Source organism: Rhinatrema bivittatum, chromosome 3 (genome assembly GCF_901001135.1).
Source record: "Rhinatrema bivittatum chromosome 3, aRhiBiv1.1, whole genome shotgun sequence".
Classification (NCBI taxonomy): domain Eukaryota; kingdom Metazoa; phylum Chordata; class Amphibia; order Gymnophiona; family Rhinatrematidae; genus Rhinatrema; species Rhinatrema bivittatum.
The window spans coordinates 287,785,904-287,812,698 of NC_042617.1; the positions used below are offsets into that span (position 1 = coordinate 287,785,904).

General features: G+C 43.3%; 1 protein-coding gene across 1 annotated transcript in view; it reads left to right on the forward strand.

The window, feature by feature from the left end:
• The window catches only part of AGAP2 (ArfGAP with GTPase domain, ankyrin repeat and PH domain 2), a 394,548-nt gene that overhangs the window by 161,247 nt on the left and 206,506 nt on the right, over window positions 1–26,795 (forward strand). The window contains exon 2 of the mRNA XM_029594907.1: window positions 23,138–23,196. Within this exon, the coding sequence (XP_029450767.1) occupies window positions 23,138–23,196 (59 nt within the window). The remainder of the gene's footprint in view (window positions 1–23,137; window positions 23,197–26,795) is intronic.

Below are 26,795 nucleotides of genomic sequence, written 5' to 3' on the forward strand. Positions count from 1 at the left end.
TTCTGTCTGCCCGCTTTCTCAGTACTTACAGAGAATAAGCGAAGGAGAGAGATTTTGTCCTTCTTCACACCACCTCCCCCCTTCCTAGCCTCTTCCTTTTCCATGTTGTCATTTTACGGTCAAGATTTGCTCTGGGGTAACTATAATCCACTGCACTTCTCTCTGATAATGAGCTAAAAGCAATTGATCCTGTTTTACTGCAACACAAGGAGGAAAGGAGTGGCTGGAAAACATATGGGAAATTTAATTTAACAGTAAAGACTACTTTACCTTGTGGCAAATAAATGTCATTTAAGATTCAGTGTCAAACTGAGAACTGTCGAAGGATAGCAGAGGCTGTTAGTAGGTTGCTCACTTGTTTTGTCTGTTTCAGGACAAGCAAAGAGCTTAAGGTTATAAATACAATGCTTCCTGGCTGTGAGGTCTATTAGGAGGCAGCATTCTATCTCTTGGCTTTTGTTGAAGTCCATTATAGTGATTTCCCATTTGTCTTCCAGTCAATTGTAAAGTTAATGCTTGCCTCTCTAAAATCATCTCACAGATAAGGGATGCTGCGTAGACAAGGGCTGCTAGTACCAATAAATCCCTGATAAATTGCTTTAAATACCTCTGCACTGCTGGAAGTTAGATTATAAAAATTAGATGCTTGCAGAATCTGTGTATGTATGTCTATGCTCTGTGACTTCTAGGTCCCATTTCCTCAGTTTTTAAGTTAGAATTATGCTTTTGTCCTTTTTGAGTACTGCTCAATGTCATCGGATCACGAAGATGAAAACTGTACTCTCCAGTTTTCATGCAATGGTGTCATGAACAAGAAAAGCAAATCCTGAGCTGAACATATTCTGGAGAGAGATTTTAGGATGATCCTGGCTTTTTTATGCCCCTCTACCTTCTGATGCATTGTGGTACTTGTAGTTTTGATTTTAAATGGAAGATACAGGGATTACAGATGCCACAGTTCATGGATAGAGGTGCCAAAAGTCTCCCCCCTTGAAACTAGATGAGATGGCATCACTACAGCTATGGGAGAATACATGCGAATGGTATAAACAGAAGGTGAAGTTACAACTGAACAAGGACAAATTTACTTTACATGAAAGTTCATACCCTTTAGTTCAGTGAAGCATTTCAGGTCTGTACAAGTTATAATCCTCACCATGTAACCAATAAAAATGTTACTGCTAAGTCATTTGTTTATTGGATTTGCGTATATGAACTCAGACATAGAAACCTTGATATAAACTTAATAATACTGAGTGTGAGTTTACAGAGCCATGCTATATCCACAAAAGAGGTAATTCCATACCCCAAATCCTCCAAGTCCTTTTTTCAAACCTAAACAAAGCAGCTGCATATTAGACTAATGGATGTTTTATGATATAAGCTTTCAGGACTCCTAAGGGAATTTCCTCTGGCAGTAAAATCAGTCATTATTTCTAAAGGTCTTTATGCTGCTTCTTCATCCATTTCCCCTGAATCTGTGTAATTAGCTCAGGATAAGCAGGAAGAGTCACAGGGTAACCTCATGCTCATTGGGCATCCAGTGTGATGTCACAAATATCCCACTGAATAAACCAATCAAATCTGAAGTCTGTTCAGCAATGCTCAGAACATATAGGCCAGGGCTTCCCAAAACTGTCCTGGGGACCCCACAGCCAGTTAGGTTTTCAGGATATCCACAATGAATATGTACACACCATGGAGACTCAATATATGCAACTTTATCTCATGCATGTTCATTGTGGATATCCTGAAAACCCAAGTGGCTGTGGGGTCGCCTGGACACGTTTGGGAAGCCTTGATATAGGCACTTTTGACAGGATGGAACAAGAATTACACATGCATGGAAACATCTGTTATCATTTAATAGTTTCATGCTTTTTCCAGCAAATAGAGTTCAAAGCGTGTTATAAAGGACTGACTCTTTGACTATAAAGTTTTTGCAAGGAGAGAACAAGATGCTAAGTGCAGATCTGAAAATAACTATATGCAATATTCAGGGGTGCGATTTAACAGCAGGGAGTTTCATTGTACATATACATGTGAGTTTGACAGGGGTAAGAAAAATAGGTAAACATCCAGATCAGAATTTGGCAGAGGGAGTGCAGGGGACTAATATTGAAGTACAATCTTTGAGTAGTTTGGAAAAGGTAGCTGTTTGTAAGGAGCAAGTAAATCAGCAAAGAGAAGACAGGATTCTAAGTGCAGATCAGCAAATAACTATGCGCAAAAACTGGGGATGCCTTTTATAGTTGGGGGCTAGGCGATAGCATTATATACAGTATATGTAAATGAAATATAGTAGCAGATAGGAACCCTTAGGCCCATTTAGGCGGTCCAGTTTTTTCCTGTTGCAATGTCATAGACTCAAGTTCATCTCTGATTCCCCACCCTCCCACCACCACTACTTCTTCGCAACTATGGAACCTCTATGCTTATCCTATGCTTTATTGAATTCCATTACTGTTTTGTCTCTACCATATTCATTCACCACCATTTCTGTGAAAAAATATTTTTGATGTTATACATGAGTGTACTCCCATGGAACCTCATATCATGACCTCTTGTTTTAGAATATTCTTTCCTCTGAAAAAGGTTTACTTCTTGTGCTTGATTTGTACATTTGAGGTATTTAATGTCACTGTCATATTCTCCCATCTCTCCTCTAGGATTATATATATATAGGTCCGTAGGTTTCATCTCTTAGGGCTTTTGGTATAGACTTCGCACCATTTTGGTAAATCTTTCTCTGGATCATATCTATATCTTTTCAGAGATACAGCCTTTTGAATTGGACACTGTATTCTAGATGGGGTTTAACTACATCTGGGGGAATTCTGTGGAAAAAAATTTAAAATTCTGCAAAATTCTACAAACTTTATATTGGTCAAAATAATACAATTTACATGACAGTATTTGAGTAATTACATTTTAAATTAATACCGAAAAAAGTTATTACTTAGAGATGCAGAATTTTAAATATTTTGAGCAGAATTTCCCTAGAAATTCGCTGTAAGTGTGTCCCTTCCACTCGCTCTCCCTACTCCCCTGGCCACTTTGCCTTCTCAGGCCCCAACTCCTCTACCTACCAGTATCTCTCCCCTCTACCTCTAGGCTCAACTCCTTCCACTCTATTGCCAGTCCCAGAGTTTGACCCTGTTTTCAGTCCTGCCCCTCACACAGGCTCCCTCTGTCCCTCCCTCTCTCACACACATGCTCCCTTTCTCTAGTACCCATACCCACACCCTCATACAGGCTCCCTCACTCTTTTGTACATACACATCCCCTCATACAGGGTCCCTCTCTCTTGCATACACTCCCACACAAGCTCCCTTTCTCTCTCATACATTTATTTATTTATTTATTTTTTTCTATACCAATGTTCATCGGACATAGCACACCGGTTTACAGTGTAAACAGAGGAGTCTGTTAGCATAGACTTCTTGTTTTACAATGGAACATTTTACAATTTTAACATTTTACATTGAACTTTGTAACATGTTGTATTGAACTTTATAACATTTTGTTGTGAGACTTTACAGCATTTTGTGTTGAGTCTTTGTGGTAAGGGTAGTAGAAGGTCTGTAGGGAGTCATAATGAAACATTTTAGAGGAAGAGAATATCATTGAAGGTTTGCATCCAGTGTAGTGAGAAAGCTTAGGTTTTTGGGGTTGATTATAATATGTGAATATGCGGATTTGATGTGGGTATTGAGGGAGGGGGGTGGGAAATGTGTGGGGGAGCGCTCGTGTTCATGTGTTTGGTGGTCTTTGGGTATGCTTTTTGGAAGAGCCATGTTTTTAGGTTCTTTTTGAAAGATTGGGTTGTGGGGTTGAGCTTGAATTGGGGTGGTAGGCTGTTCCATAGTGTTGGACCTGCGACTGTAAGGACTCGTTCCCTTGTTGAGGTTAGGTGGGCCATTCTTGGTGATGGAGTAGGAATGAGACCAGTGTTGGTGGATCAGAGTGTTCTCTGGGATGATTGAAAATGAAGGGCAGGGGGTCAATCAGTCAAATTTTTCAGTGTATAGTGCTTTGTCTATGAGTGTTAGAACTTTGTATTGAATTCTTTGTGGGATGGGTAGCCAGTGCAGGTGTTTGAGGATTGGTGAGATGTGTTCAGATTTTTTGGTGTTTGAGAATGATCTTGCGGCAGCATTTTGGAGTAGTTGAAGTGGTCTGAGAGAGTTGGATGGGTGGCCCAGGGTAGGGCATTTCAATAGTTGAGTTTGGAGAATAGGAGTGCTTGGAGTACTGTTCTGTAGCCTTGGGCATAGAGAAGTGGTTTGACTCTTTTGAGGATTTGCAGGTTGAAGAATCCATCCGTACACCAAAATCTCTGGCTGAGGAGGATATTCTGTCATCTGTTGTAGGTACTGAGATGTTATCTTTAAGAGGTGATATTGTCTTGTTGTTAATGTGAAGTATTTCGGTTTTGTTATGGTTGAGATTGAGGGACATTTGAGATAGTAGTTGTGTTATCTTCCGAAGGTGGTTGTCCCAGGTTTTTAGTGTGTTTGTGATGGTTTCTTTAATGGGTAGTAGAATCTGAATGTTGTCTGCATATAGGAAGAAGGTTAGGTTTAGTCTGGTTAAAAGTGTGCATAGGGGGAGGATGTAGATGTTGAAGAGGGTGGAGGAGAGGGATGAACCTTGAGGTACACCATGTGTAAGGGGGATTTGATTGGATTCTGCGGAGTTAAGTCTGACTTTGTATGAACGGTTTGTTAGGTAGGATTTGAACCAGTTGAGTGTGATGTTGTCTAGGCCAATGTCACCTAGTCTGTTTAGTAAGGTTTCATGGTTGATGGTATCAAAGGCGGTGGAGATGTCAAGTAGGATGAGGAGGTAGGATTGGCCGTGGTCCAGGTCTCTGAGAATGTGGTCTGTGAAGGAAAGGAGGAGTGTTTCGGTGTTGAAGTGTTTTCTGAAGCCATGTTGGGATGGGGAAAGGATGTTGTTATTTTCCAGGTGTGCTGAGAGTTGACGGTTGACAATTTTTTCAAGGATCTACATACATCTTCACACAGGGTACCTATGACTCTCTCTCACATACCCCTTCACACAGGCTCTGTCTCACACATACACAATCCCTTCACACAGGCTAGTATCCTCACATACACACGATCCCTTTTTCATACACACAAGCTCTCAATCTTTCACACACACATACACACTCCTTCACAATCTCCTCAAGTAGGCTCCCACTCTCTGGCACCCACACTCAAGCATCCCCCCCTCCGCTATCTCACCTCCCATGTTTTCTCTCAAACCCTTCTGCTTATTCCCCTGCTCTCTCTCACCCTCCCTTCCCCTCTCTCACACCCCCTCCCCTCCCCAACACCCCCTCCTCTCTCTCACACCCCCACACCCACTCCCCTTTTTCACACCCCTCTCCTCTCACATACACACATTCACTCTCACCAGGGCCTTCATCTTCGCCGTGAGCAGAGCACACTCCGTTCGTGGCACACGGGGGCCTTCATCTTCGCCGTGAGTGCGTCCCATGGCACACATGGGCCTTCATTTTCACGTGCTCCGTTCGTGGCATGCTGGGGTCTCCTCTGCCATTTTCTGCGCAGAATTTGGCAATTCTGCAGGGGGGGGGGAATTCTGTGCAAATTCTGCACTCCGCAGTAGCGCAGAATTACCCCAGGACTAGGTTTAACTAACAGCCTGTATGGAGGCATTATTACCTCCTATTTTCTGCTGGTTATGACTCTTCCTATGCATGCTAGTGTTACAAGCGTGACCTCCGGCAGCTGTTACGAACCAAGGGCTTGGAGGCCTTCGGCTATTGTTACGGGCGCGGAAGCATGGTAGTCTCTAAAGCAAGTGATGTGAGCCCTTGGGCCACGGCATGACTCAGGGAGGAGCCCCAAGACACACCGCGGGAGGTGAGCTGGTGCGAGCACAAGTAACGAAGAACAGGACAAGGCTGAAGCGAAGACAAGGATACAAGGTCTGACCTTCTACCGGACCTGCACGCCCCAGGATGACCAACAACGCAATGTTGATCGATGAACAGTCCTCCGACCGTTCCAAGCCCTTTCGGACCTGCTGCTGGGTATGGCAAGAGGCGGCAGGCCAGACAGAGGACGAGGGCAGACGGAGTCCTTAGAACATAGAAGACTTGGGACGAAGACTGAAGCGAGGACACTGTAGACGAAGGCAAGGATCAAGGCACTGTAGACAAAGGCAAGGAGGTCAAAGCGCTGGGTCGAGACTGCGACGCAGCACGCCCTACACAGTCCACCAGTGAGACTGGTCGCGGACCACGCTGGGCTCGTAGCAGACTCTAGGAGAGATAATGGAAGCTGATAACGGAACATGACAAAGATACTGAAGAGGCCTGCACCGGGTCGCGCCTTACACAGTCTCCCGTGGGACTGGTTGCGGACCACGCTGGCGCGGAGAAGGGTCGAACATAGTCTTGACATGGACGGATGCGAATTGCAATAGGCTCCGAAGATCAGGACAAGACTCAAGCACAGGATTCAATTCTCAAGGATTAACTTAGGACTGAAGCAGAAGTCTTCCGGAGGGTTGCAGTGCGGAGATGAGGATGGCCTTTGTACCATGAGGCGCCCTACACAGCCCACCCGCGGGACTGGTCGCGGACCACAACAATGGCACGCCAGGAAAGTGGACATCAGGAAACCAAGGCATGGAGGCAGAGGCAAAGACAAAGGCATCAGGAAGAACATCAGACATCAGGAGGTACGAACGTAGAACATCAGGAACATGAAGACACCTGAAGATATGGACGAAGGATATCAGGAACCTAAAGACATCTGGAGGTCTGGACGAAGGATATCAGGAACATGAAGACTACTGAAGACCTGGACGAAGGACATCGGGAACATGAAGACGAGTGAAGACCTGGACAAGGAACATGAAGATGAAGTCGTCAAAGCAAGAGAAGACCATGGAGGACCTGGACCGGAGCAAAGACACAGCCAACTGTGGAACCTGATTCAAAAGCCCGGAGTGACTGAAGAAGAGGCCCTTAAATAGGGCTGAAGCAGGAAGTTGTCATCAGGTGGAGCCTGGGGCATATCCAGCCGCGGGCCCTTTAAAAGTAGAGAAGAGGCATGCGCCGGTGCCTAAGAGGAAGCAGGAGAGGAAACAGCACCAGGGACAGTGGCGTCCCCCTGCTCGCAGACCGAAGGAGCAGGGAAAGGCAGGCTGGCTGCAGGCACCGGCAGAGACAGCCTCCCTGTCGGTCAAAGACCCTGGTAGCGGCGAGGACGGCTCTCTGCCATCTGAAGACCCCAGGAGGAGCTCCCGACGCCGTCAGCCATGCTGCGCAGGGCAGGAGACAGCTGCAGCCTCCGGGCCGTGGAGGATGGAGTCGGCGGCGTCCTGCCACGTAGCAGAGCACAGGTGGGTGGAAGAGCTGCCCGTGGCTCACAGCGGGCAGGGCCGTAACAGCTAGCATCCCTCTGGATTTGGCCACTGCCTTATCACACTTTTCATTACCTTTAGACCATTAGACCCATTCACCCTGAGATTTTTTTTTTACAGAGCAGGGCAGCTCAGTTTTTCACCCTCCGTAATGTACTGCGCTCTCAAATTTCTGCACCCCAAATGCATGATTTGGGACTTGTTTGCATTGAATTATAACTGCCAAGCATGTGACCACACCTCAGCCTTCTTAAATCACTTCTCATGCAGTCTACTCCCTTACGGCTGTTGACTACATTACTGATCTTGGTGTCAACAGCCAAAAGACAAGCTTTTCCTTCTAATCCCTCAACAATATTGCTCACAAAGTTATTGGTCCAAGGGCAGATCTCTGAGGCACTCCCCCTAATCAGATTTCTTTCCTCAGAGTCAATTCAGTTTACCACTATCCTCTGGCTATCACACACACTGTTTCTAAACCAGTCCACCACATTGGGGCCCACCCTCAGGCTCCTCAGTTTATCAGTTTATCAGTTTATCTCCTTCCCCCGGCGAGCCCAGACACCGATCTCGCCTCCAGCCAGCCGCGCCGCCCACCCTCGCGGCTCTGGGACCCGCCCACCACCCAGGGGACATCCAATTAGCAGCGGAGAGGGAGGTTTAAATTTTAAGACCTGCAGGCGCCGCTTCAGACTGTCCCGGACCTCCGCTGACACTATCGCCACCGTTGCTGCTGTGCTCCGAGGGAGTGAAGGCCTGCGCGATCGGCGCCCAGACCCGTCGGGGTAAGGCCTCCTTGTCTCTCCTTCCCCCGGCGAGCCCAGACACCGATCTCGCCTCCAGCCAGCCGCGCCGCCCACCCTCGCGGCTCTGGGACCCGCCCACCACCCAGGGGACATCCAATTAGCAGCGGAGAGGGAGGTTTAAATTTTAAGACCTGCAGGCGCCGCTTCAGACTGTCCCGGACCTCCGCTGACACTATCGCCACCGTTGCTGCTGTGCTCCGAGGGAGTGAAGGCCTGCGCGATCGGCGCCCAGACCCGTCGGGGTAAGGCCTCCTTGTCTCTCCTTCCCCCGGCGAGCCCAGACACCGATCTCGCCTCCAGCCAGCCGCGCCGCCCACCCTCGCGGCTCTGGGACCCGCCCACCACCCAGGGGACATCCAATTAGCAGCGGAGAGGGAGGTTTAAATTTTAAGACCTGCAGGCGCCGCGCGCCAGCGTCGCGCGCCGAAGGAGCGCGACAAAGGGGCTTGCCCCTTTGTGCGCCCCTTCGTGCAGCCTCTGAGTCTCAAGAAGAAGTAGATAATAGAAAAAAAAAAAATAAAAAAAAAAAAAAAATAAAAGTAAGAAGGATATTCATCTCCTGACTTCAACCTCAGCCATCCCCTCCTTCGGCTGCTAATCTCTCGACTACAAAGCAAATGCACCCGCCCTCCTTTTGACCAGGGACCCTCTCTGCGTCACATTCCTCTTTCAGATACCCATAAACAAACAAACCTCCAGCATCCATCAATAGGACTACACTCAACCTCCAGCTTCTTCACTCGGACTACACTCTATCTCTATCATCCATCACTCGGACTACACTCAACCTCCAGCTTCTTCACTCGGACTACACTCAACCTCCAGCTTCTTCACTCGGACTACACTCAACCTCCAGCTTCCTTCACTCGAACCGCACTCAATCTCTATCATCCATCACTCGGACCGCACTCAACCTCCAGCTTCCTTCACTCGAACCGCACTCAATCTCTACCATCCATCATTCGGACTACACTCAAACTCCAGCTTACTTCACTCGGTCCTCTCTCAACCTCAACCTCCAGCATCCATCACTCGGACCACCCTTTGTGCAGCCCCTGAGAACAGAACCTGCTTCATTGGCCACGTCATTCTCCTTTCATATCTTGTAAAGATCTCAGCGTTTCACCCTCAAAACTTTAGGTTTACATAGGCAACAAGAGTCAAGACAGCTGAGTCAACATCAACAACCAACATGCTAACTGGTTTCCCAATCCCCTTACATCACCATTTTTGCCATGGTTCATACTCCATTCCTATCATCAGGAAACAACGCAATCATCAAAATAAACCTCTACCACAACATTACAACCGTCAACAAAGGCTAATTCCAATTATGATTTCACCTATCACTCAATTCCTGGGCCTTTCTCTTCTATCCCTAACACTTTTCAACGCACAATCGCTTTCGAAAAAAACTCACATCTTAAATGATTACCTTACAGAAGTAAACCCAGATATCTGTGCAATCACAGAAACATGGCTTAAACCCACAGATATAGCTCTTTTAAACCAACTACCTACTCAACTTTACAATTTTTTCTCCATCCCTAGACTCAAAAGAAAGGGAGGAGGTCTGTTCCTAGCATCCAAGAAAGAGCTAGGTTTCACTTTACAATATTCAAACATCACATCGAACATAGAGTTTGCAGTTTTTAAATCCGAGCATCTACAAATTGGCCTAATCTACGCTCCTCCTGGAACTATAGACTCTGACCCCTCTCCGGTCATTGAACTTACCGCCAAATATTTCAACCCAGATAAACCTGCCATTTTATTGGGAGATTTCAACATACATGTTGATGCTTCACCACAAACAGCAAACTGTGTTACCCTACTTTCATCACTCAGCTATATGGGTTTCACACAAATAATAAAAAGCCCAACCCATAAAGCAGGCCACACGTTGGACCTTATTTTCATTAATCAGTGTATCTTGCCCCCTGATTCACCCTCTTGTTCTCCTGTCCCTTGGACGGACCATCAAATTATCAACACGACACTCAAGCTCTCAGGACATCTTCCCACTTCATTCCCAAAAACCACTATCCAATTTAGGAAACCCTGTTCCACAGACCTTCTTAGCAACCATCTCTCTAATGAATTATCTCAACTTGATCTCTCCAACGCTTCTACAGCCATATCTTCATGGTGCAACATCACCAATAAAATTGCAGATCTAACCTGTCCTTCAATCACCAAAGTAGTACAACCTTCGCCTGACATCAGAAAACCCTGGTTCACCACTGAATTGAAGCTGCTTAAACAAAAACTAAGAAATAAAGAACACACATGGAGAAAAAACCCATCCCCCACAACATTAGCTGTATACAAAACCACTCTCAATGCCTACAGGATCAACATTCTTAAAACTAAGAGAGACTTTTTCTCTAAAAAAATACATCATTTCATCTTTGATTCGAAAGCACTCTTCTCCTACGTTTCTGCCCTCACTAAACCAACCCCTCCTACCATCCCAGATGATCAAGCTCTCAACAAAGCCTCCGAACTAGCTGAATACTTCAAGGAAAAAATTGATAAATTGACTGTTTCTTTCTCTTCATCTAGTTCTTCTCCATCTCCACCTAATACTCCACCAAAACTAAATACGACTCTAGAAACTTTTGAAACCACATCAGCTCTTGAGATCGAAAATATTCTCAAGAAAATGAAACCATCCTCTCATCCCTTAGACACAATTCCAAACAACCTCCTCATTGCTATAAGGAATACCATTTCAAAGCCAATTGCCGATATCATTAATTGCTCTCTTTCCCAAGGTCTAGTTCCTGACCAACTTAAACTAGCAATTCTTAAACCTCTTCTTAAAAAACCAAATCTTCCGGCCACAGATCCAGCTAACTTCCGCCCAATAGCCAATTTGCCAATGATCGCCAAAATTATGGAAAAGATAGTCAATAGACAACTATCAGAGTACCTGGAAGAAAACTACATTCTTGCACCTTCCCAGTACGGTTTTCGTAAATCGTTAAGCACTGAATCCCTACTTATCTCTCTCACCGACAATATTCTAACTAATATGGATAAAAAACAACCTCACCTCCTTATACTTTTAGATCTCTCTGCGGCTTTTGACACTGTCAACCATTCATCTTTATTACAAGGTCTGATAGACATAGGCATTAAGGGAACAGTACTCAGCTGGTTCAAGTCCTTCCTGGTTAATAGACAATTCAAGGTAAAGATAAACAACAAAGAATCACACCCGGTCCCAGCAAATCAAGGAGTCCCTCAAGGTTCCTCCCTCTCTCCAACCCTTTTCAACATTTACCTTCTCCCTCTCTGTCGTCTTCTTAATAATCTAAACCTAACACACTACATTTACGCGGATGACATCCAAATACTCATCCCAATCTCAGAATCCCTACACAAAACCTTGATTCACTGGAATAATTGCTTGCAACTAATCAATCATCTTCTATCCAGTCTCAGCCTTATTCTCAACAACAACAAAACCGAGATCTTAATTATCAATCATGACGTTAATAACAATCTAATATACCCAGCTGTCCCACTCATTTCTACCACTCCTATAATTAATCACTCACCATATGTACGTGATCTAGGCGTCATGATAGATAATCAGCTTAACTTCAAAAAATTTATAAGCACCACCACTAAAGACTGCTTCTATAAACTTCTTGTCCTGAGAAAATTGAAACCACTTCTCCACTTCAATGATTTTCGGATGGTTCTACAAGCCATTATTCTAACAAAAATCGATTATTGCAACTCGCTCCTTTTTGGTCTCCCTACCTCATCCATCAAACCCCTCCAGATGATTCAAAACTCTGCAGCTAGAATCCTTACCAATACAAATAAAAGAGACCATATAACCCCCATACTAAAACTCCTCCACTGGCTGCCTATTAAGCAAAGGATTCTCTATAAAGTATACACAGCAATTCATAAATCTATTTACAACATATCCCCACTCCACTTAAGTACCCAACTTCGTTTTCACTCTTCATCTAGACCTATCAGAGGAGCTTATAAAGGCACACTCTATGTTCCTTCAACAATATCCTTACATCAGAAACGTACCATCTCTTTAGCAGGACCCGTCCAATGGAACATGCTCCCGCCAGACATCCGCCTTGAGATCTGCTTCGCTTCCTTCAAAAAGAAAATTAAAACCTGGCTCTTTAGCCAAGCTTTTCCAGAACTTTGATTATTTTTTACCTCCAGCTATCAAGATTTTCTCACCATCGCAATCCCTTCTGCAGATCACATTTATCTTAGACAATTACGCCTTATTTTATGATTTGGTTTCTCAAAAAGACTATACAATTTTCTCAATGTTATTTTTCGAACCTGTTTTCCATGTTTTCCAAGTTCTATAACCTTGTTATATGTACCGCCTCTTGGCGTAATTTTTATGTTTCAATGTAAACCGATGTGATCTGTATTTTAATACAGGAACACCGGTATATAAAAATCTAAAAATAAATAAATAAATAAATCTATGAGCCTACTGTGTGGGACAGTATCAAAAGTCTTGCTGAAATCCAAGAAAAGCCTATCCAGCTCATGCCCTTTATCTAATTCTTTTGTCATCCAATCAAAGAAACTGATCAGATTTCTTTTGGTACAATCTTCCTTTGGTAAAACCATGCTGCCTTGGATCCTGCAATCTGCCAGATTCTAGGTACTTTATTATTGTGTCTATCAGTTCCATCTCCATTAATTTTCCCACCATCAAGGTATAAGACTACCTGGCCTGTAGTTTCCAACTTCCTCTCTCTTACCACTTTTTATGAAGGTGAGCAACATCAGTCTTTCTCTAGTCCTATGAGACCATCCCTTTCTCCAAAGGTCTATTGAGCAGATCCTTCAGCAAATCCACCATAACCTCTTTGAGCTCTGTTAATACCCTAGTATATATTCCAGCTAGTTCCACGGCTTATCAGTTTTCACTTCTGCTAGTTCTGCACAAACCCTCCTTCTACAAATGGTATGGCATCTGCCCCATGTACACTTGCCAACAATTGATAGCCCTTCTCCAGTCCCTTCTTCAGTGAATACTGAACTTTTTCCTCATTTCCCTCCACACAGTCCTCCTTTTCTCTTCTGAGTCTTACAATCCCACCTCTGCACTGTCCTCCTTTCACTTAAATACCAGAAAAATGTCTTGTCACTTCACTTTACCACCTTCACTATCTTTACTTTTGCTATTTATTTTAACTGTACTTTCTACCTTCCTTGCTTCTTTCACCTTTATTCTTCCCTATGCTCGCTCCTTTTTAAGCTTCCTTGTACCTTCTGAATGATAATTTTTTTGCTCTTACTTTTTCAGCCAGCACTTTGGAAAACCATATCAGTTTCTTTTTCCTCTTACTTTTATTTACTTTCATAACATGCAGATTTGTTGCCCTTAGAATAGCCCCTATTAGTTTAACCCATTGTTGTTCTACTTTACTAAAACGTACCACCCTGCCAGCCCATCTATAAGGCATGCCCCCATTTTTTAACTTTATTTTTATTGAAGTTTCACATTATTTCAAATACAAACATATTTGAAAAGAAAAACAAAGTATATATTGCTGACAGAAAGCTATAACAGGCAATACGAATAAGAAAATATCACAGCAGTCTCCTCCCAGTAAACATAAATATATCGGGGGGGGGGGGGGGGGCAGGGAAGGAAAATGTCTTAGGACAAATGGATCATATAATTCAAGTAATAAATAAAGAAAAAGACAGCATCCTAACTGTCACTACCTGCTCAAAATGAGCCACACCTTAAGTAGATTGAGAGGGTATAATGTATCTAACCTTGATAAAGTCCCTCAGTTGTGCAGGGTCAAAGAAAACAGACCTAATTGTATTCATTACCACTTTACATTTACATGGATATCTGACAACACAAGAAGCCCCCAAAACTAACACCTCTGGTTGATTAACAAGAAATTGTCTTCTGCGCTTCTGAGTTGTTCTAGCTACATCTGGGAAAATCCAGATCCTTCCCCCTTTAAATAAAACTTCCTGATTACGCAAAAATAAACGAAGAATATTATCTCTATCTTGCAAAAGCACAAAAGAGATCAGCAAGGTAGATCTATTATGAAATGGCAAAGCAGAGTTCTCTAGAAACTCAGTTAAGTTCAAGGAAACATCTTGCTCTGTCCATATTCTTCTTAATCGATAGTAAGTAGAAGATTTTTTGAATTGGGAGATAGGCAGACTCCTGAATTTGCAAAACTTCTTTCATATAAAGCTTGAACATCTCCATAGGAGAAGGTAATGGTACTTGAGGAAAGTTTAAAATACGTAAATTCAAATTCTTAGAAGCATTTTCCAAACTTTCTAATTTTCATGACACCAAAGTAGAATCCACTACTTGTTTAGCCTGTATGTCTTTAAACTTGGAGACAGATGTCTCCAAATTAGAAATACTAGCTTTACAAGCAGACATCCGTTGATCTTGATTCAAACATTTAGAATGCATGTCTAATGTAATTGTGACCAGGGATGAAACCAATTTCTCCACAGAGGCCAAAACGCCCCACAGGCTATCAAGAGTCACTTGGGTAGGTTTAATTAAGGCTTGTCTAACTTGAAGAGAGTTGAATGCATCTCGAATCTCCTGTGAGCCAGCATCAGAGACCTTGCCTGGTCAAAGAACCTCACCTGCTGCCAGAACGCCAAGAACTGCTCCCTCAGCCAAACTTCCTGACTCCTGGAGTAGATGGAGCTGCTCTGCTGCTTCCCACTGTGGTCTTCCAGTAGCGACTGGCATACATATGCCAACCGATGACACAGGATTAGCGCCGGAAATCCAGACCTACTCCAATGACTCATCTCCTGCACAGATGGTGAAGCCAGGAGGCCACAGTGATGACCGATCGACCGGGCTGAGCATTACCTCAGCAGTCGACGGGCCGGGAGCCCCTCCGGCCAAGTCAGCAGTCGAAATCAGCAAAGGTAGTGCGGGTGAAAACTCTTGCATGGTGATGTGCCAAGTGGCTCCTGCAGAGTGGTAAGATCTAACAGCCCCTTTCCTCTTTCCCATAGATCCAAAGAGAAAAGAAACAGCAAGAGAATGCACAAAATGAGGAAAAGTGCAGAAGTTCAAACCACACACATCGTCAGGACGCCATCATGAACACGCCCCCCCACATGCCCCCCTTTTTAACAAAGTTGGTAATCAGAAGTCCAGGACTTTGGCTATATTGTATGACCCCTCTCTGCTTTGTCTCATTTATTAACCCATTATGTCCTAGTGTCCTATTTAGCGCACAGCTTCTTAAAAGATTTGGGACATAATGGGTTAAATCATACCATCTGCTGCTCACTGCAGAGGTAACCTACATGGAACGGCAACTGCTTCCCATAACAGAAGTCATGGGGTTACTACTCTTAACCAATTAACTTTCATGATTTTGACGCAACTGCAACATTGCTATCCACTACAACAGCGAGGGGAAAAAAGGGGAATTGGATTGAGATGACAGCTAGTGCTGGGCCCTGACTTTTATGGTCCGGGATATTGATTTGCAAACATTAGGGGAAAAATGTAGGACTATTTCTACGGCCAAGTCCAAAAGCAAAGCCCGTTCAAGCAGCATTGTCTGAATTATCAAGAAGGCGGCTCATCCTGTAGAAATGTTCCTAGCAGCAGCTTTATTATGAATTTGACAGTTGCTTGTGTGGCCCCATACCACAAGAGTGTATAGAAGTTAACAGTGCTAAGAGGTTTTATGTTGACATAGAGGTTTCCTCCTTATGGGAATGCTGAATAGCCTCAAACAGTGTGTAACATCTGCTGGGAGTGCACAAGATGTTGAGAGGGCAAGAGGTTATCCTGGAGCCAGTGTAGGAATATTCCAGAGGCCTGGGCATAGCTGGGAACTCTTTGGATTTGGCCCGGAGTCTCTGGAATTCTAAACGAATTGCCGGGTCTTTGAACCAATGTGAGAAAACTCTGGGTGGACCGAGAACGCGCCCACGCAACCCAGGTGATTTTTTCCTGGCCATATGGACGAGAATGAGGAGGAGATGACAGTCACATGGCAGGAAGGGCGGGAGTAGCAGTGAGAGCAGCAGCAGCTGCCCCAATGCTGCTGTTGCAACACTGACAGTCACCACGGCAATTTCACTTCAGCCGCGATGATCACCCCTCCTCTCGTATCACTTTCTTCAAACCCTGTGGCCTGATGGCCAATCCACTTCCCTTTGGAGCCGTGGGGCAGAGAATCCACGCTGCAGTCCTGATCAGCTGGCTGCCGCCTTCTCTCAACCGCGGTAATCACGGCTCCTAGGAATAGCCGATTTCTGCCTCCAGCCTCTCCCCGGCAACTCCTCTCTGCCTGTCCCAGCAGCCACAAATCAAGGCCGGGACATGCCAGGACCCTGGAATCTTCCAACATGGGCCATGACAGCCCCAGATCAGCTCCTCAGTGCCTCAGGAGGAGGAGGAAGTTGCTGCTGCACCGCAGGCCTAAAGGAGAAGGAAGAAGCTGCTGCTCATGGCGGATTCAGGATGGAGGGAGAGGATGATTTAGCTTATATATGAGAGTGAGTGAGAGACAGAGTATGTAAGGGCATGTGTGTGAGAGAGGCTATGAGAAGGCATGGGCATGTATGAGAGAGAATGGTTAAGTGTGAGCGAGCGGACATGTGCATGAAAGAGGGAGAGAAGAGAGCTAGTATGTGTGTGAAAATAAGAGTGAGTGTCTATGGGAGAATGAGTATAAATGTGTGAGAGTAAAAATGTCAGTATATCCGCTGATCCACGACAATCTCAGGGTGGCTGGAATTCAAAAGTTCCCAGGTTTGGCCCTGGGTCATCTGTGAGTCAGAAGGTGTTACCTGCCCTTCTTGACAAACAAAGGGGGTACATCCCTTAGGGGCTCAGTCATTGATGATAGGTGATAAAAACCCTGACTCTGCTGAGTCTGGGGCTGCTCCAGGTTGTAAGGGAAAGAGACTAGTTAGAGCTGTGATCCTCTCCCAGGATTACAGAAGGGAGTAGCAGGAGTGGGGCAGGAAGTTTCCTCGAAAAATCCCTAGAGGCCTGAGGAGAAGAAGCAGAGGGTGCAATACAGCCTGGAAGTTTAAAAGATTTATTTATTTATTTATTTATTTATTTATTGTTTTTGTTATACCGAGTTTCATGATAAGCATCACATCAACCCGGTTTACAAATATCAAGGAGTGTAAAGCATAACGTAACATAAAAAACAATATTTTCAATAAGAACCTTGAACTTTAAATACAGTGAATCAGAAAAAGGGAGAGGGAAAGTTACAAAAAACAAGGAAAATAAACTTGGGATGGAAGGGGAGAAATTGAACAGCACAATATTTACATTTCAGCCTATTGATACATTAGAATAGCAAGTGAAAAAATAAGACTATGAAACGGTACATAGGTAATCAAATGAATAAATATGACACAGTTGTGAATGGTAATAGTATGATAAATATTCAGCAGGAATTAGTGAGAAAGGGTTTGAGGTTGGTTGATTCGTGTTTACATTCCATTATTGCATACGAGTTAGTGCTAGTGAGAGGAGGCATTATTCAAGGCTTGGAAATGCTTTTTTGAAAAGCCAAGTTTTTAGTCTTTTCCTAAATGTTAAAGAGCATGGCTCTTGTCTCAAATCAGGTGGGATCGAGTTCCAGAGAGCTGGACCTGCTGATGAGAAGGCTCTGAGACTCAAGGATTTATGTTGGTAGGTTTTGGCCTTTGGAATTTGGAGTGACTCTTTGTAGTGTTCCCTGATAGGCCTGGCGGAGGTGAATTTTTTAAGTGGTATTTGTAGGTCGAGTTGCGTGTGTTGGTTGATAGTTTTGTAAATGATGTTAATGGTTTTGTACATGATTCTATAGTGGATCGGAAGCCAATGGAGGTTTTTGAGAATAGGTGAAATGTGGTCAATTTTCCTGGAATTTGTAAGGACTCTGGCTGCAGAGTTCTGAACCATTTGTAAAGGTTTGGTGTAAGAAGCTGGGAGGCCTAATAGTAATGAGTTGCAATAATCTAGTTTGGAAAAGATTATTGCTTGCAAGATTGTTCTGAAGTCCTGAGTGTGAAACAGCGGTAAAAGCCTTTGCTTAACTAGGGCAGGAACTTACTGGACCAGGAAGTCAAACTGTGCCAGAGGGAACTTGATTTGGGACTTGGAGATTTCTGCTGCTGCACCAGAAGAATTTTGAGCTGAATGGGACATTCTTCTCAATAACTATTTTGCTAGCTGATGAGAATAAAGAGAGGACCAGGCTAGGTTGTGCAAAAGACTGAGAAGAGAGAAGAAACAAAGTAACCAAAGCTACTGTTATAGGGATGTGCAATCGTTTTTCCGAATTCGGCAATGTCAACGAAATTGCCTAATTCGGAATGGTTCGGGAGAACTGAAAAAAGATTGATTTTTTCTGAAATTTTGTGAAAAAATCATTTTGAGTTAGTGCGCGCTAACTCCCGATAGCGCACACTAACCCGAAAATCGGGGCCCCCGAAACCCCCCCATACCACTGGAAAAACAAAATTCCTGCGGGGGAGGGGGGCCGAAAAGAAGCTTGACATGAAATTTTTACCCGAAGCACATCTCTACTGTGATACTGTAAGAAGAAACTGTTATTTAAAGGAAGAGGAGCTATAAGAAGAGTAGAAATTATTTGGAACTGTAATTCTGCATGTGCCTGAACTGTTATTATGTTTAATTCAGAAGTTTCTGCAGTAAACTATTTTTTTGGAGTACAGCTCGAGTCTGGAGAACAGTTTGTTTGTGTGGCGTGTTCTCAACCTGGTACTAGTCCTGCCGGTTATCTTGCCACAAGCTTACAGCCCTGAAGACTTGATTCCTCACCTTGGGATAGTAACCTCAGTGCTCCCTGAGGCTGGGAAGGCGACCCCAGGTGTACAGAGGGTTATACTTGGTTTTGATTGTTAATATTATTACCCTTAATGTAGGGCTTGGGGGTGGCCTATGTGGAGCAGAAGTTGCTACCAGAAGAAATTTGCTGGGCAGACTGGATGAATCATTGGTCTTATTGTAATTTTTGAATGACAACACTACTTTGTATAGGTAGCATTGCAGGGTAAACCTTTTTGCACACTGCAATATGAGAGTGAGTGAGAGAGAGAGAGAGAGAGAGAACTTATTTATAAGCCCTTCATAATAGTCAACTATTTAGGTCTCTATTGAAGGGCCAGCTAATAGCTCGAGGTGAGATATTGGTGGTGGTTTAGGGTTTTCAGGCCAGTTTTACATGCAGAGTGAGACATACGAACAGCATAGTACACTGAGGTGAAGATTTGATGTCATTTGGAGTGAGCAAAGTCTCAAAAAGATGAGATTTCTACTATGTTATCTCATCCTAGCTTGATGGTACTGTGCTGTTCGTACGTCTCACTCCACAACTAAAACTGGCCCCTAAACCGTTAACCAGCACCAACACCTCACCTCGAGCTATTAGCTGGCCCTCCTATAGAGATACAAATAGTTGAATACTGTGAAAGCCCCTCTAGAGGCTCTCTCCCTCTCCCTTCCCCCTCCCTGACCTCCACTCCCTCCCCCTATCCCTTCCCAACCCCAGAAAAGGCCAAAATGTAATTTGCAAAATTTATCATAAATTGCATTATGTCCATTTCAGGCTTAACACCAGGAAACAAGGTATTATTTCCAGTGTTAAAACCATGCAATAGCATGCATTTTGCTATCACACGGTATGATATTGCCCCTCATTTTAATTAATCCCACCCAAACCCCTCCCCAATTCTACCCCTTTCTAAAAATTTGCATTCACACTATGCTGTAACACAATTATCGCATGTGTTATAGTGTTAACGCACGCGTTAATGCCTTTTCGCGTGCATTAACACCATAATGCATTTTGATGAATGACCCTGTGTGTTACTGAAGTTCAGGTGATCATATATCTGGACATTAGAAACATTTTCTCTGTTTACCAGTACTGTTTACCAGGTTCAGAATTGCCCCTTTTTTTGTGGGTTCTGTGGTCATTTGCCTAAAGAGAACTCCTTTAAGGGAGTTCAGGATCTCTCTGCTTCTAACTGATTCCATAGGTGACGGGGGTCCAAGCCGTCACTAATATGTCCCTGGCAGTTTGGATATTTAATAGCTGTAGGAGGGATTTTTATATTTTGGATTCTTCCCTGTGTGATAGTTCCACCTTTTTGGGGTAATGGCATCTGGGGGAGGGGGGGGGGGTATATATTTCCCAGGAGCATGTTTAGAACTTCAGTGGGAAGGAGGCTTTGAAAGAGGTAAAGGGCTGGAGATTGACATTTCCCCAGAATCACAAGGAAGCAATGGATTGAAGGTAGTAGTGCAAAGGAGAGTAAGGGATCCCTTCAGGATTTCCACTATCTTGCAGAGCTTTGGATCCCTTCAGGATCTATAAGGAGGAGAGAGGAGATTGGGGCTTTCTACAGCGTCTCAAAGAACAATAGCTGAGAACTTGTTGGATGGGCCTTTGCTTATCACTTTTACTTTTTTTCTTTTGTGATTTAAATTTTATTGATTTCAAAACCAGCTACATAAACATATTTGGTAATCAGCAGTATTATACAAAAGGAATAACATGGTAACAGTACAATCTTTCCCCTCCTAACCCTCATCACTTTTACATTTTGATATTGAAGGACTTTTGGATAAAAGATATTTTGGACTTTGACTTGACCACTTTGAGGGAAGGGCATACCCCCGGTATCCCAGAGGATAGGGGCAAGAATCAGGTTGCCTTGCAACCTGAAGAAGCAAGGGTAAGAAAATGTCGATTCTTTTTGATACAAGGACTCGAAGGGCTATCCCCCATTGAGACTGTATGGTATAGTTTTTCCAGTTTTTTGTGCTTGGGAATTTTCTTCTATTTGGTGATTGACTTTATGGCGGATCCCCATTCCTGTTTTCCCACTTGGCAAGGGGAGCAGTTTTTCTCCATGGATAAATGGTGCAAGAGAAGGGAAGTAATACCTAATATGGACAAATTGACAATAATCTTCATTGCTATTACTTTTTTAATGCTATTCTTGGTTTTTGGTATTATGGCCTGGATTATCCTTTTTAAGTTACAGTAAAAACTATTTGTACACCATTTTTGGACTCAAGAGAATATTTTTTCCTGATTTTCCTACCATTTTTAGTGGTTGAACTGTATGGCTGGACGTTGGTGTGAATCCATTTATATACCCTTGATGCTATTATTGCCTTCATTGCTCTTTCTCTGGACTGTTTGGCACTTGTTGGAAGTCCACTCCCTTCAGTGTGAGCATTGAGAGTGGAAAGTGGATAGAAATGCCAGGGGCTGAACCCGGACCTGTACTACCCCTTAGTGATGGATAAAACACCAAATGGGGGGACCAGTTTCACATAGATGGGATGCTGCAGTCAACAAACAGCAAATTAAAATCTTCCACAAGCAACTTCTTCCTTCATTTCAATCTTATGTATATCTTTGACTAGATCTCTGTACCAGAAGTCTGTAGATCACTACAGTGTAGTTGGAAGTGTCATCCCCTCTTTTAAGGTAACCTATGGTGCCTCCTTCTTTTTGCATGCCCACTACATTTCTGTAGCTTTAATATTAGTTTTAATTAAAGTGGTACTACATCCATTTTTCTGCTTTCCGTGTCCTTCCTGAAAAGATTATTGCCCATTAATGTTGGTTGTATTGGATATTAAAAAATTAACTCAGTTTAGAAGTAGGAAAGATTTTACTACATCAAGACTTCTTGTTTATTGGGGCTTGAATGTTTCCTGGAGATTATGTCCCCAGATGGATTTGTAGATTCGTGGAATGCTTCTCTTAAATCATTTGATAAAATTGCTCCAGTGAAAGTGAAGCAGTTACAGTCTTGTAAATCAACTCCCAGGTTTACTTCAGAATTCTGAGCCTTGAAACAGAGATTCAGATGCCTGGTGGCATTCTTATGAAGAGGAAGATAAACTATGCTATAAGCAACATATTAGAGGTTACAATTGTCAAATCGAATTAAGGATGCTTGATTATTTTTCTACCTAACACACCAAAATGAATCCCCCACACTAGGTGATATTCTATAAACAACACCAATGTTCTAGCATATAATTATACTTTCATGACTCTACTTGCATTGCTTACAATGTTAAATATTCCTAATCATGTTTCGAAACTTATAGCCCATACTTAAAGCACCTTCATAATATTTTTAGGCAGGGGTTGTAGGTTTCATATAGCTATTATTGCCCCATGGCAATAATTGATCGTGTCTTATAATCATTAACCTCCAACCTCCTACCTTGTGTATTATTTAAATGCACAGATTCAAGTGAATGGCAGTGAAAATCAACTTCAATCTCTGCTACATCTCCTGGACAATTGTTACCCAAGCAGTTTACTGCCCCAACTTGGCTGCATTTCAAACAAGCAGTCCTTTTTCAGGGAATGTCCAACTATATTAACAAAACTAACCAATGAAACCGCTACAATGAACCACCAATCAAAACTTCCCATTGTTGCTGCCTGCTAGCAAACCCACTTATATCAATGATGCAAGATTGAGTTTAATGTATAGATCCAAAAGGCTTATCAATAGTTGAGCCGAGATCCTAGATGCCCCCCACGGATCGAATTATGAATCTGATCGATTATAATCCACTTCAACTCCAAAAAGTCATGTTCCGCATCTAGCACATGTTGTAAAAGAGCCCCCTAACTTATCAGTACAATGTTGTAAAACATATTTTCGCTAGAAGGTACCTTAGTCATAAGCCCATGTTTTGACAGGTGATGTGTTGCTGCTATAACTAGCTCTATATATACTTTATTTTGGGAGAAGGGGAGAAAATCTATCATTTTCACAATTAAAAGGCTGCTGATAAACCTTGCCCTTGTGTCTCTGCCTTCTTTTGGAGCCACTGTTTGCATATCTGTTAATTTACTTGTGCTGTCTTTCCCCAGAATCGGTGGCCAACAGTCAGGAATGGACTCGCAATCGCTCCATCCCCGAGCTCAGGCTGGTGAGTCTCTTATCTTTCTGTTGAGATCCGTTAGGTGGGTCAAGATTAAGTTCCTTCAGGAATTCTTAGGTTTATTTTTTATGCTGTCCCTGTGTAAAACTGAGATGGGAGCTGCCATTCTGTTTCAGACCAAAGGTCAACATTTTATTTATTTAGTAGTTTTATATATCGTTGTTCCATGTGAGAATCACTAGATCACAACAGTTCACACTTAAACATTCAAAATAATAGATCATCTAACATAATTTAGACATACAAAATTATGATCCATAAGAACATAAGATATGCTATACTGGATCAGACCAGGGGTCTATCAAGCCTAGCAACCTGTTTCCAACAGTGGGCAATCCAAGTCACAGGTACCTGGCAAATACCCAAACATTAAACAGATCTCAAGATACTATTCCTTATTGATAAATAGCAATTTATGGATTTTCCTCTAGGAACTTATCCAAACCTTTTTTAAAGCCAATTACACTAACTGCCATAACCACATCCTTTGCCAATAAATTCCAGAGCTTACCTATGCACTGAGTGAAAAAGAATTTTCTTTGATTTGATTTAAATGAGCTACTTGCTAGCTTCATGGAATGCCCCCTGATCCTTCTATTATCTGAGAGAGTAAATAACCAATTTGCATTATTTTATTTTATTTATTTATTTATTTATTTATTTGTGTTTTTCTATACCGGCATTCACGGCAGTTCGTATCATGTCGGTTTACATAAAACAAGGGGGTGAGCAATACATTATAACGTACATAGCTAAAACGTAAGAGTATACATTACAAAAGTATAACAAGTGCGTAGAAGAAAAAGTTACAATAAAACAGGGGTTATTCTAACTGGGATTAGAGTTAGAGGAGAGATAAAAAGTTTAACAAGAAGTAAAACATTGTAGTGATTGGTTGGTATTGGTTGGTATTGTTGGTATTGGTTGGTATTGTTGGCATTAACCTATTTAAGTCCTTTCATGATTTTGTAGACCTCTATCATTTCTCCCCTCAATCATCTCTTCTCCAAACTGAATAGCCTTAACCACTTTAGCCTTTCCTCATAGTGGAGCCTTTACAAGTCCCTTATCATTTTGGTCCATCTAGCCCAGTGTCTTGTCTTTGACAGTGAAAGTAGCAGGTACTTAGAGACAATGAATAAGAAGAAACAAGGCACATTTAGTGTGGATCATTTCCTGTTATACTTACCAATTTTCCAACAGTCATGATTTATGCATCCACTGAAGCTGGGGTGACATCCCTCACTTACATATATTTAAAAGCATCTGATTAACCTTTCTTTCATTTGGGTCATGCCCTTGAGTTTCTTAAGAATCATTTTTTTGTAACTTTCTTATCAGTAACTGCGATTATGGAGCTAAGTCAACTCAGGATGGCTCTTTCCTGAGAGAAGTATTTTATCCTAGCCAAGGGCTGAAGAGGGAATAAAAGTGAGGATACTCTTGCTCCCTCCAGTTCTTCTCCCCTCTCAACGCTCTGTCTATCCCCATCTGTCCTGCTTTTCCTTCTCTCACATTCATCTGTCTTCTGCTCATTGTGTCTTTCTCTTCTTTCTTTCTCAACCTCTTCCTACAGCCTAGCATTTTTCTCTCCTTTCTCCAGCCCAGACTGTCTCTTCCCTCTCCTTTTTCACTTTTTCTTTCCAGCCCAACCTGTCTCTCCTCCCTGTTACCCTATCTTCTCTCTTGTTCTCTTCCTCTTCATTGGCCCAGCCTATCTGGTACCTCACTCTTACTTCCTCTTACCCAACTTATCTCTCCTCATCTTTCTCCTTTCATCCCAGTCTCTCTCTCTCCCCCCCCCCCCGTCCTTTCCCTCTCCCCCTCTAGCCCTGCCTGTCTTTCTTCTTTCTTTCTCTCTTCCTCTCCAGCCTAAGCCATCTCTTCCCTCCACTTCCCTGTCCTATCTCTCCTCTTCTTTGTTCTCTACTCTATCTTCTGTCTCATAGAAACATAGAAACATAGAAATGACGGCAGAAGAAGACCAAACGGCCCATCCAGTCTGCCCAGCAAGCTTCACACATTTTTTCTCTCATACTTATCTGTTTCTTTTAGCTCTTGGTTCTATTTCCCTTCCTCCCCCACCATTAATATAGAGAGCAGTGATGGAGCTGCATCCAAGTGAAATATCAAGCTTGATTAGTTAGGGGGTAGTAGGGGTAGTAACCGCCGCAATAAGCAAGCTACACCCATGCTTATTTGTTTTAACCCAGACTATGTTATACAGCCCTTATTGGTTGTTTTTCTTCTCCCCTGCCGTTGAAGCAGAGAGCTATGCTGGATATGCATCTAAAGTGAAGTATCAGGCACATTTGGTTTGGGGTAGTAACCGCCGTAACAAGCCAGCTACTCCCCGCTTTGTGAGTGTGAATCCTTTTTTCTTCTCCCCTGCCGTTGAAGCTATGCTGGGTATGCGTGAAGTATCAGTTTTTCTTTTCCCCTGCCGTTGGAGCAGAGAGCTATGCTGGATGTGCATCGAAAGTGAAGTATCAGGCACATTTGGTTTGGGGTAGTAACCGCCGTAACAAGCCAGCTACTCCCAGCTTTGTGAGTGCAAATCCTTTTTTCCACATTTCCTCTTGCTGTTGAAGCTTAGAGTGATGTTGGAGTCACAGTAACCATGTGTATGTTTATTGAATAAGGGTATTGTGTCCAGGCAGTAGCCATCATTCTGGCGAGTCACCCACTCTTCATTGGCGGCCTCTTGACTTTATGGATCCACAGTGTTTATCCCACGCACCTTTGAAGTCCTTCACAGTTCTGGTCTTCACCACTTCCTCCGGAAGGGCATTCCAGGCATCCACCACCCTCTCCGTGAAGAAATACTTCCTGACATTGGTTCTGAATCTTCCTCCCTGGAGCTTCAAATCGTGACCCCTGGTTCTGCTGATTTTTTTCTTATGGTAAAGGTTTGTCGTTGCCTTTGGATCATTAAAACCTTTCAAGTATCTGAAAGTCTGTATCATATCTCCTCTGCTCCTCCTTTCCTCCAGGGTGTACATATTTAGATTCTTCAATCTCTCCTCGTACGTCATCCGATGAAGATCCTCCACCTTCCTGGTCGCCCTTCTCTGTACCGCTTCCATCTTGTCTTTGTCTTTTTGTAGATACGGTCTCCAGAACTGAACACAGTACTCCAGGTGAGGCCTCACCAAGGACCTGTACAAGGGAATAATCACTTCCCTTTTCTTACTCGATATTCCTCTCTCTATGCAGCCCAGCATTCTTCTGGCTTTTGCTATCGCCTTGTCGCATTGTTTCGCAGACTTCATATCATTAGACACTATCACCCCAAGGTCCCTCTCCTGCTCCGTGCACATCAGCCTTTCCCCCCCCATCGAATACAGTTCATTCGGATTTCCACTCCCCATATGCATGACTTTGCACTTCTTGGCATTGAATCTCAGCTGCCATATCTTCGACCACTCTTCCAGTTTCCTTAGATCCCGTCTCATTCTCTCCACTCCTTCCGGTGTGTCCACTCTGTTGCAGATCTTAGTGTCATCCGCAAAAAGACAAACCTTACCTTCTATCCCGTCCGCAATGTCGCTCACAAAGATATTGAACAGGACCGGTCCCAATACCGA